This window comes from Apiospora kogelbergensis (assembly GCF_038363985.1).
Source record: "Apiospora kogelbergensis strain CBS 113332 chromosome Unknown utg000005l_segment0_segment0, whole genome shotgun sequence".
In the NCBI taxonomy this organism is placed as follows: domain Eukaryota; kingdom Fungi; phylum Ascomycota; class Sordariomycetes; order Amphisphaeriales; family Apiosporaceae; genus Apiospora; species Apiospora kogelbergensis.
Genome location: NW_027117422.1, coordinates 3907903 through 3919326, shown reverse-complemented (window position 1 = coordinate 3919326; position 11424 = coordinate 3907903). Strand labels below are relative to the sequence as shown.

General features: G+C 54.1%; 3 protein-coding genes across 3 annotated transcripts; 1 reads left to right on the top strand and 2 right to left on the bottom strand.

Annotated features, from left to right (window-relative positions):
• Nucleotides 1-2747: 2747 nt before the first annotated feature.
• On the bottom strand, nt 2748-4993 carry PG998_007895 (uncharacterized protein; the record flags this gene model as incomplete). The annotated part of the gene is made up of 3 exons (XM_066874711.1): nt 2748-2804; nt 2861-4605; nt 4666-4993. 3 exons carry the CDS (start codon nt 4991-4993, stop codon nt 2748-2750), a joined length of 2130 nt encoding a protein of 709 aa, XP_066730656.1.
• An 860-nt stretch (nt 4994-5853) lies between these two features.
• Nucleotides 5854-7927, top strand: PG998_007894 (uncharacterized protein; the record flags this gene model as incomplete). The annotated part of the gene is made up of 4 exons (XM_066874710.1): nt 5854-5964; nt 6037-6150; nt 6192-7129; nt 7171-7927. 4 exons carry the CDS (start codon nt 5854-5856, stop codon nt 7925-7927), a joined length of 1920 nt encoding a protein of 639 aa, XP_066730655.1.
• Nucleotides 7928-8442: 515 nt separating this feature from the next.
• PG998_007893 (SNF2 family N-terminal domain-containing protein) lies at nt 8443-11196 on the bottom strand (the record flags this gene model as incomplete). The annotated part of the gene is made up of 1 exon (XM_066874709.1): nt 8443-11196. One exon carries the CDS (start codon nt 11194-11196, stop codon nt 8443-8445), a length of 2754 nt encoding a protein of 917 aa, XP_066730654.1.
• Between the last annotated feature and the right edge of the window lie 228 nt (nt 11197-11424).

Sequence of the window (11424 nt, the reverse complement as noted above, 5' to 3'; positions counted from 1 at the left end):
GGCAGTGATTGGGCCCTGTGTGTCACGACTATTTTTCGGAGGCGCGGCCCCTGCACGGTCGGGAGCCGATGCATATGTTGTCGTCCTCGAAGGGCTAGGCACCACGTATACTTGGACAATGACATCGTTGCCCCTTGGTACGAAAACTAGTCGTCTCCATGGGCTTCTGGGCGGTAGGCGGGCTGCCTTCTGGCTGCCTGCCAACCTGGACGAGTTGCCGTCCCGAAACGACCCTTACCCCAACCTAGCCGGGGGCGCGATGGAGCCCAGCTCATCTAACATTGATTGGTCTCGCTATGTGGTGTGACAAGATACGAACCAGGGAATGCCAGAGTCCTATTGGAGCAAATGCCTTGTCCCCTCCCCCAAATCGCTGCCACAAACAGAAACTTGGGGTAAGCGCACGCGACAGCGTTGTAAGTCACGGATAAATCATATTGCTGCTCGGGTGTTGCTGCCGAAAAATCCTCGTGAAACAACCCAGCCAGACTGGAACTGGCTGTCGAAACCTCGCCTTCTATTTACCGACGAAGCCTATGCGGGAATGGGATTAATGCACAAGGTAGCTGATCGCGAGAACCATCCAAGGCAGGCTGTTTCTTTTACCCAAGACCACTCCAACCCTTCCGTGTTGTTTTCTTCCCCTACAGGGTTTGGGCTAGGTCACACCCGAACTAGCCAGTGGAAAGCCCCGCGATTACGTTGTATGTGGTAACAGTACCACCACGGAGGATGGAGGCTGATGGAGGGGCCAGACTATGCGTAGATCGTGGGATTGCATGGATCGAAGATTGGGCAAGTACCTGCTCAAGGCCGTAGAAGCATAGTGCATAGGTAGGCGCTGGCCCGAGAGGAAACAAAATGGCATTGACGAGTTCCACACGTCGGCTCTCCATGCGAATAGGGGAGAGCATTTGACATCTTGACCCGACAAACGGGACTGGAGACTGGCGTCGGATACCCCGTCTTCTTAAGCCTCCGCCTCGCTGGGGCCCCCGGTCATGGGTGCTACTGCTGCTGCTGCTGCTGCTACCCAATTCAAGAAGCGGTCGATGGGGATGAGGCTCTCAATTGCCATGCGGCCGGCCTGCAGGTCTGACACAAGCTGCCTAACATCACACAGGCCGTCTCGTGACTTGGCTTGCCACTTCGGAGGCAACGAGTCTTCCAAAGTTAATATCAAATATCGAATGCGTCGCCTCATACGAGAACCCAATCAGAAGCTCGTGACTGGCGAATGGCTTTGGGTCACCTCCACGTTTTCCAACCGTCCTGACCCAGCTCCGCAGCCGCGCTCCCTTTGCCGAGCCCGAGTCCCGCCATTGCATCTAGATTCATCCCTCCAGATATTTCCCCAACTGGGGGACATGGTGCATATTGAAGCCACCCAACATCCCGACATCCTCCGAATATCGCGGGGCAACTGTACGTGCTCCATACAAATAAGAAAAACAATAAAAAACAATCACTTCGTGTACCCATGTCGTAAATTGCAGTCCAACTTCACTAACAAGGGGCGATCTATCACACGCCTTCTGTACTATAGTTCATTCATGGGCTGGTCGCCCGCGCGCAAGTCACAGGCCGTCTCAGTTTATGTACTTCTCGGCCTTTAGCGCAATCCATCGGCTTTGCCTGGCTGCTTTCGACTTTTCTCTCCCAACCAGCTCGCCCGCTCGGCTTCCAAGGTTACGTAAATGTAGAGTAACCGATGGTCGCACTTCACAGTACCTGTAAGTCACGTCAATAGTGGGCGCCCCAGTGACGAGGATTTGCCATCGTGACGTCCCGGCTCGGCCGTCAGCAGCCAGGGGGCTTGCGATTTACCTGGGGAGGTTACCAGAGAATTGCAATTGGCAAGTTTGCCAACCCATGGAAGCATGTGACGGATGCATGAGTTACTGCCCTCGGAACTTTTCCGAGGAATTAAGTGACGTAAGTCGGGTACGGAGCTGCACTGTCTGTCCGGCGGGCACCAAGTATCCGGCACGTTGTTTTGCATCACATTGTATTTGCTCCCTAAAAAGCTTGACAACTTGATATCGTGGGGTGCTAGTAACCATGGAAGCCCCTACCAGAACTATGTACTGCATACATACTTGTACTAGGGAGTCCAATAACCCACAAACCACTCCGTAACACACGTCCAATTATGGACCCCATGCCATCTCCTTTCTGGTAGCTGGCAGCTGGCTGGAGCTTCTTTAGCATGCAAGGTTTGCGGGAGCCGGTGGCAGATGGGGTTCCCTTTCGACCGGATCTACTCCCTGTATGTATTGCTGAGCTGCAACACTATATGCAGCCCATTTTTAGCAGCTTGTCAACCGTCGTGTGCTTTGGAATGCCTGTGTTTCACTATTTGGCTGTGCCTTTCACTTGGCTCCTACTTCTTCCGGGCCTTGTATACTTTGCATTAGAGCAGCGGAACATGTCGGAACTGAGTCTATTCTTGACCACGGGCAAACGGCTGCCCCCTTTCGGCACCAAATGATCCAGACCCCTCTACCCGATGCGAGTACGACATTCCGAATCATCTCTATGCTTGGAATCAGCGATCGCTTTTCATCTTTGTTCCCTTCATCAAGACATGTTGGCTCGTCTGGCTCTTTGCGACCATTGCTGTTGTACGCATCTCTCTCCCTGTAAAGCTCCGTCGGCGTTTTTCGGGCAACTCACTACTTCACGGGGCTCAGCCTTTTCCTCTCTCCTTTGTCCATCAATTCGTAACAGTCCTCAATGGGTTTCATTTAAGCCGAATCGTTGGTAAGGAGCTTGGTGATCTTGCCGATGGCAATCGTTTGTCCCTGGCATGCGTTAGTACTTTCCGTAGAGGCGGACATTCTAAATGGTTGCCACATACCTGGTCTCTCAGAGTGAAGCGGCCCATTTGCGGGTAGTCCTCAAACCGCTCGATACAGACGGATCCAGCACCGCCTGTGATTTGCATACGCGCAATGATGCTATCACCCTTCTTCGCGTGCGTAGGAGGCGCCTTGCTCTTTCTGCCAGTGCCCTTCTGCAGCTTGTGCAGTAAATCGGCAAACGTGACCTCTTCAATGGCCGAGTGCACATGCAGCACACAGTTGAAGCCGGCACTAAGGATGCTCTTCAGCTCCAAGATTTTGATCTGGGCTTCGAAGGCGGACACATTATGGACCAGACGCTTCTGCGAGCAAAGAACAAATCCGGGCAGGATATCCTCCTCCTCGATACCTCGGAGGCGGATTCGAACCTGGTCGCCAGCTTGCGCAATGCCGATCTCCTCTTCCTGCTCACCATAGACAGCCGTGATGTCGACCTTGTCCTTGTTTGGCATCATGATAAGGTTCATGCCCTTCTTGATGACACCGGCCTCAACCTTGCCTTCAATCATGGTGCCCATGTCTCGGTATTTTCCGCTGACTGCCATCATGAAGGGGGCATTGAGCTTGCGCTCAAGCGCCGTCATGTTGTCAAGGTACTCGAGCAGAGACGGGCCATCGTACCATGGGCACTTGTCCTTGGGCACGCGGTCCTTGATACCCTGGGTCTGTTGGGCAGCAATGGGCATGAAGAAGACATCCGTCTTCAGGTTGTAGCCGGTTCCCTTCAAGAATTGTGCGAGCTTGGTGGTACACTCCTTGTATCTGTCGTGGGACCAGTTGACTGTCGGGTCGTCCATCTTGTTGATAGCAACGATGAGTTTGTTCACACCCTGGGTCTTGGCAAGCATAGCATGCTCGCGAGTCTGGCCACCCTTTTCGAAACCGGTCTCGTATTCACCCTTGCGCGCGGAGATGACCAGAATGCCGACGTCAGCCTGGGAAGCTCCTCCAATCATGTTGGGCACATAGGTCTTGTGGCCAGGTGCGTCCAGAATACTGTAGCGGCGCTTTTCGGTCTCGAAGAAGCCACGGCCAACCTCAACGGTCTTGCCCTTGCTTCGCTCCTCCTTAGTGAGATCCAAAGCCCAGGACAGGTACCAGGTCTCTCGGCCCAATTCCTTCGCCTCGCGCTTGTACTTGTCCATGGTTCGCTCATCCACCATACCGGTACAGTAAAGGATGGAGCCACCGAGAGTAGACTTGCCAGCATCAACGTGTCCAATGAAAATGATGTTGACGTGCTCCTTGCCGTAGATCTCCTTCAGCGTCTCATCGTCGACGTCTGCTACTTGCTCGGCGGCGACGGCGTCAGCATCTCTCTTGGCTTGCGCTTTGGCGGCCCTGCTCGGACTCGAACGGCCCGAGGAGGGAGTCGGAGAAGTCTTTCCGCTATCTTGAGTGGACTCTCCCGTCTTCTCCAGAGCCTTTGCCGCCGTGACCTTGGAACCGGCATCGGCGGTATCCTTCTTTTCCTCCCCTTTCTTGGGCTCTTCCTTGGTCGCTGCGGGAGCACCGATCGACAGAACCTTGACTGGCGCAGCAGCCTTGGGCTTGGGGGCGTCACCACCTATGCTAAGGACTTTAGTGCCTCCAACCTTCTCAGCGACTGGCTTCGGCTCGCTTGGTGCGGGGGCAGCGGCAGGAGCGGCAGGCTTCTTGGCGGCCGGGGCCGGGGCCATGGCTTGTTGCTGAGGTGGTTGGCCTTGGTAGGACTGCTGGAACTGAGGAGGATATTGTTGGCCTATCGATACTGTTAGTACCTGACCTGGCGCACCAGGAGGGCTAGCTGCCGAATACATACCATAGCCGGCTTGTTGGCCGCCGTAGACCTGGCCGTAGCCCTGGGCATATTGGTTGAAGCCTTGGCCTCCATATTGCTGGAATTGGCCTTGGCCGCCATAGTATTGGTTCTGGTATTGAGGGTAGCCCCCGTAGGCCTGGCCTGGCTGGAAGGACGAAGCGCCGGGCTGGAAGGTCGAGGCTCCCGGCTGGAAGGAGGACGCGCCGGGGTGGAAGCTGCCTTGGGCTTGTTGAGGCTGGTTGTTCAGGTTCATCTGTTGCTGAGTCTGGCGCGCGAGGTTCTCATCCTGGGCCGCGGGGTCGTCCTCCCATGAGTTGAGGTCGGACATGGCTGCGGTGGGATGTCGTTTCTCTCTGCGGCGAAGTTGACCTAGCTAGCTAGCTTTCGACGGGGATGGAATAGAATTGTCCTGCGTGTATACAGAAGTGCAGGAGAGTTGGACTAGTCGCCGGCAGTCTGGAGTCTTTGCTGTCAGAAAATTGTGCGACTGGATAGGAAAGCAGCGAAAGCCTGACCTGGCTGATTGTGAATGCGGGGCAAAATTGGACAGGACCTGGGCAGGGAAGTGGCTGCTTGGGATTAATTACGCAGGTGGTGCCTTTGGGCCGGGAGTGTGCGACGACAAACCAGCTGGTGCAGTAATAGTAATGTGAGCAGAACAATCCCGGAAACCCTTGGAGAGGCACACAGCGACCTGCCACGCCTTTAAGAATGAGCGGTATCTACATCTTTCTTTGGCTGTTTTCTTGCAGCCTGGCCATATTCCACGGCGGGGTACGCCCCTGCACGTTAGGCATTCAAGTGTCTTGTGTGTGCAGGACCCTTTAGGCAATCAGTCGAATGAGGCACCCGGACTGATTGGCCTAACGGCACACTAGATGCTTCATTCACACTGTGCTCGGTATAGGCTTCTGTGAGAAGAAAGCGTTGTTGTCGATGCCATTGCCCTCCTGTTTCTGCGACGAGGTTTGACCACACGGCCATGTCCATCTACTATGTCTTTTCTGCAGTCCCTGTGTTTTTGTTTTGATTGTTCCTTGCCAGTTGATAGACCCGCTCTACGCTATCCAGGTCATTCCTTTGGTTGCACGGATTCACTGCCATCCACACTGACACTGACACTTTCACACATCACGATCACGGCATGGTTACTGAGAATTACCAGCCCAACCACACACAATCCTTAGTATGGATGCATTCCTTGCCAAAGTCTCATACCATGCTACTAGCTATGCCATCCGCTCATGCATAGCATTGTCCTCGACTTTCATCATTCAGCAAGGCTCCAGGCTCCTGAAGGTTAGTAACACACGGCTTCCGGCGTCCCTGCCTTGGCCGGATGCACGGCACGGTAGCTAATTCTCGTCATAGTCGGTCGAAGATGATCCTCTCAAAGTCGAGCTGGCCATGCTGCAACGGCGCTTGGCCAGGAAAATCGAGGCAAGTAGAGAAGAAGAAAAAACGCCTCTCTGGTTTATGGGTCTGGTGGATGGGTGATTGACCCGTACTGACAAAACAATCTGCAGCTTATATCGCCAATATTAGAGTCTATAGAGTTTCGCTACACCCGAGGCAATCCCGCCTTGGAGGCCGTGGTCCAGACTTCCAGGGAGCTCCGCGAGGATATCGATGCTCTGGCCAAGAAGCTGGAGGTGGCCGCCCTTCTCGAAGAGGAGAAAGCGCAAGCAGGCCACGCCACGTCGGCAAAGCAACGCCACGACGACATGGTTGCCATCCTCGGCCAGATGAAATATCTGATAGTCAGTATCGACGATGCTATCCCTCTCATCAACCTATGGGTCTCTGCCATCGGGGGAATCCAGACGCAGCAGGCCTCTTTTAGCCCTGCCCGGCTGCTACAGGCGAGCATGCTGCTCAACGTTGGAGATACCCAGTACGTTCTCAACCCGGGCCGGCCCATGCAGATAGGCCCGGACTTTACGCTTTCGCTATACATGCTGTTTCGCGGGCACGCCTCCCCGCAAGAAGGTGAGCCATACGGCCTTGAAGAAGGCCAGCGCAAACCAACGTGGCAGGAGGTTGTTCACAAAGCCCGTGTGCGACTTTACCGGACAACTCCTCTCGGGCATTGTGCAGAGGATTTGGTACCTGGCTACGCATACTCTTATCAACTTCAGATTGTGGAAGATATGGATGACGGGCGTGTCCATACGCTAGACGACGGCAACGTTGAGCCTACATCCTACGATGGCGTTTCACTCGCGGGGATACGGGAGGTAATCCCTGTCGGCCAGATATCGAAGATGTTCTATGCGGATGTCGGGAGAATACTCAACATCACTAATGAGGATGGGGTGTCCAGCAATCCAGTCCTGCTATTGAAGAGGGATATTCACCAAGCAACGCCCCAGACAGAACCCAGCCCCTCTAGCGACGAAGGCCGCGTCATAGGTTCAATAGAAGAAGTTGAGGAGGATGCAGTGCCCGCTTCCGCGGTTGCAGTGTCTGACTCCGAAGACGAGGTTAACCCACAAGATATCATAGATCGCCAACTTCGCGAGGAGAGCCATACGGAGGAAAGCTTCGAAAACGAAAGCAAGGCAATCCTGCCTACAAAACCCTCAAAACCCGAAAGCATATCCAAATCACAATGGACAATCCCCCTAATTTGGACCCGGAATGGATGGCACTTGAGGTCTTTGAGTTGGACGAAGATCTCTCGTCAACAGCCGACGACGAGTCGTGTACGCAAGAGACACCCGACCATCCGAGCCATCCACGCATATCCCGCACCCCAATAGATGGCAACCTGTTCAGCCAGCTTCATCGTATGAGCATCGCCTCCTCCCCAAAGTCTCAACCAACCTCTTCTCATTCACAAAAACAAGCTGCTGAGCCGGACGGGTCGTCACAATTGGTAACTCATTATCATGGCCATTCTCCCCAACCATCGCATTCTACGGATCTCACATCCCCTACGACACCTCGTAACAATCACCACAACCGTCATCAGACACAGCTCAGCCCGACGGCTATCGAAAGCTCCCCCTTCGGAGCTATTCGGACCTCGCTGTCGCTACTGGAGATGCTGCTGCGGCTCACCAGTCTCCAGGAGTTCGAGCAGACGACGCACCTAGCGATCCCGGACCACGTTCTCAAATTCTATCTTGACGAGTCGGCTTCGGAGAGCGGTCTCCATGGTAAAGAGCGATGGGCCGCCCGGGCCGAAGCCGCAAGGAAGATGGGGTTCGATCCCTACACAGATGCACCAGGTGGCGAAGGGGAGGGGGATGTAATTTGAGCAAGCTTGAAAGATAAAAAACCAGCACGCAGGGCGCGGATTGGCAGAAAGACCGCTACCAAGATCACCAATAGAGAGAGGTTTTAGAGAAAATATGGCTCTATAATGCTGGCGCACGTGTTTTAGCTGGCTTGCGTTGGTGCTTGGGATGTTAGATAAGGCCTGCTACCGAATCGCAAGAGAATCATAGACGTAGCAAGCACAACTTAGAAATAATAGCACGAGATTATGCATAATGGACATCAAGTGTGGTCACGTCTTCTCAAGATATGCCTCCAAACATCAATAGGAGATTAATTCCCAACTTTCTCGATTTGTCCCTTTTGTAAAGTGAAAATAAAAACCGAGTCAAATGGACCAACGGTGTGATCCAGAGCCATTCAACTCGTACAATTCGTTCTAACCGTAACTTCTTTTTCTCATCAAGCATTTGCGAAGCTCTAGTAGCCAACCACCGAACGCCATCTACACCCCCAACTCGTCCGACAACAGTTTAGACAGTGAATATCAACTTCCTACCACCGGCGTCCGTAGACCGAGTTCTCCTGGGCCCTTGGCTTGGTAGGCTTCTGCCTCTCACCGCGACTATTGCTGACGATGCTCGCATCATCCGAAGCGCGACTAGCCGCGTCCTCGTAGGGAGTGATCTCTCGCCGTCCCCGGCCGCCGCCGCTGCCGCCACCAGGACGGAACAGCTCCATCATCTCCTTGACACCCAGCTTGAGCGCCTCCTTGCGCATGCCACCCTCGATGGCCTGCTCGGCAAGAAGCCGCTTCTTGTCCTGCAGCTCCAGAATGCGCTCTTCGACCGTGTTCTCAACTGTGAGTTTGTAGACCACGACGTCGACTTTCTGGGTGAGACGGTGCACTCGATCAATGGCCTGCTCCTCTACGAAGGGGTTCCAGAACGGCTCAAGGATTACCACGCGCGAAGCGGCTGTCAAGTTCAGGCCAAGGGCGCCGCAGCGTAAAGAGCACAATAAGACACGCGTCCGAGGATCGTTGCGTAGCGATTCGAGCGCCGCCTCACGCGCGTCGTTCTTCATCGAGCCGTCGTATCGGACGTATCGAATGCCATCTTTGCGGAAAAAGCGCTCGACAATGTCCAGCATCGAGGTAAACTGGCTGAAGACGATGAACTTGTGATCCTCAATTTCACCGTGCAGGATGGTTAGGAGCTGCCGTATCTTGGCAGAGGCAAGTACCGTCGGCGTCTTTTCCTTGTTGCGGAAGACCTTGTAGACTTGCCCATCCTCTGAATTCGAGTCCGAGTCCGACGCGGAGACGCCTTCTTCTGAACCCGTCGTCCCCGACTCTGAGTCTGACTCGTCGTCCTGGGACAGTTCGGAGGCCGTATCTCGCGATACGGCTGCTTTCGCCTTCTTAGAACCGGACCGAGACTTATGGATCTCGGAGAGGGACGGAAATTCGACTTCTGAGTCCGAGTCGGCAAAGTCTTCTTTCAGCTGCCCGGGTCTAAGGCTATCATCTTTCACGATGAAGCTGTTCAACTGGCTGCCATCGTCATCGGACTCGTCATCTGAGTCGGCGGAATTGATTGTTTCCCCTTCGCCTTCCGCATTCTCATCATCTGTACCTCCAGCCTTGCCGAGCCTCAACGGGCCTTGCTCGTCTCCAGAGACAACCCAGCTGCCATCGGCCTCTTCGTCATCACTGTCAACGATGGCGCGTCGGTTGCGTTGCTTGCGCTGGTGCGTCTTCTCCGCTTCAGCCTCCACCTTCTCTTTGCCAACCTTCTTCGCCTTTGACTTCGATTTCTTGTGCTTCTTCTGCGGGCCCACCATGGAAGCGTCCTCTTCGTGCTTGTTGAAGTATTCGAGGTCCTCGAAGCACGATTTACACTGGTCTTTGCCGCTGACGCGGTTTTCCCGATCAAGCTCCCAGCCGCAAATATCGCAGTATTTTGCCTCCACGGCCATACCACCAAGCAGAGCTGCTAGGTCGTCCATGTCTCCATCGTCCTTCTTCACTTTGGCGTCGGTGTTCAAGGCGTCTTTGTCTTTCTCGAGCTTGCCCTCCACCAACTTAGGGTGGTTACAGACTTGGCGTAATCGTAGAAGCAGAACCAGGGCATTTGCATAATTAACCTTACCCTGGGCTTTCATCATGCTCTCGAGACTTTTGTCGGTTCGTAGTTCGAGTCGCTCGTAGAAGCGCCTCTCGGCCGGAGAGAATTTAGCCTCCACCTTCGTAACTTTCCGTTCTGTAATCTTGAAGCCCGAAGTGGCGGATTCCTCGACGGTTCCATCTTCTTTTGTCTTCCTCTCCCCAGTATCAAGTGCTCCTGGCTTCTTGAGGATCTCCTTTGTACGGCGCTTCATGAAGCATCGGAGGATACTATGCAAACGGCGAATGGCCACGTCTCCCTTGCCGTTCTTCATGGGCTGCTCGATGTGTTCTTTCCATTCCCGGAGATCATCATAGGGTTTGATACGAAGGAACTTGACCAAGCTTTGCAGCTCATCCAGATTGTTCTGCATGGGAGTCCCACTGAGGCACCATCTGTATACACTGCGCAGATCATAGCACGCTTTCGTGGACTTGGCGTTTCGGTTTTTGATCGTGTGGGCTTCATCAAGTATGACACGGTACCAATGCAAACCGAAGCAACCAGCCTTCAGTGAATTGCTCGAGTGTCCATGCTCTGACACAAGAATCTGGTAAGTAGTGATGACAACATCATAGCGACGCAGATCCTCGAATCGCTTGGTACGTTGAGGGCCATGGTGTACAAGGACCTTCAGTCTGTGGGAGGCAGCAACCTTGTCTTTGAGCTCAGCCTCCCACTGCCGGATGAGAGCTAGCGGGGCTACAACAAGCGTGGTCTTGTCAACTCCGACATGTTTGGTATCGTCGTTTGGCTTCGCGTTGGACAGAATCAATGAAATAGACTGCAGTGTCTTGCCCAGGCCCATATCATCAGCGAGAATGCCACCATTGGGAACTTTGCCTTTCTTCACCGGGCCCAGTTCACGGCCTTTCATCCACTCAACACCTTCAACCTGATGTGGTAGAAGCCTGACCTTTAGACCATCGACTTGCGATCGGTCCACGCCATCGTCGGGTACCTTCTCCTCGTCATCTTCAACGGACCCCTCGATCAGAGCCTTGAGGTCTGCGGAAGCCTTCTTCGGGTCGACGTATTCGGAATAGATTCCAGGCTGACTATATACCGACAGCGGGCCTTTGTCGGAGATCGAGATGGGGTTGCTAGCCGAACCCTCGGGCCCGGGGACAGATGTGAACATTGGGGGTGGAGCCTGCTTCCGATCCTTAGGGGCAGCCTGCAACGGACCATTAATGCGGTGCGGGCGGTGATGTTCTGGTCGATTCTTGGGCTGGATGAAAAGGTTGGCGTATTTATCTTCGAGGCTCTTTCCATAGGCGCTCGGTTTCACCGCGGGCCTTACCCCAGAGCTTGCGGGTGCGGTGCTTTGATTGCTGGCATTTTGAAGTTGTCCGAAGCCATTTGTCTT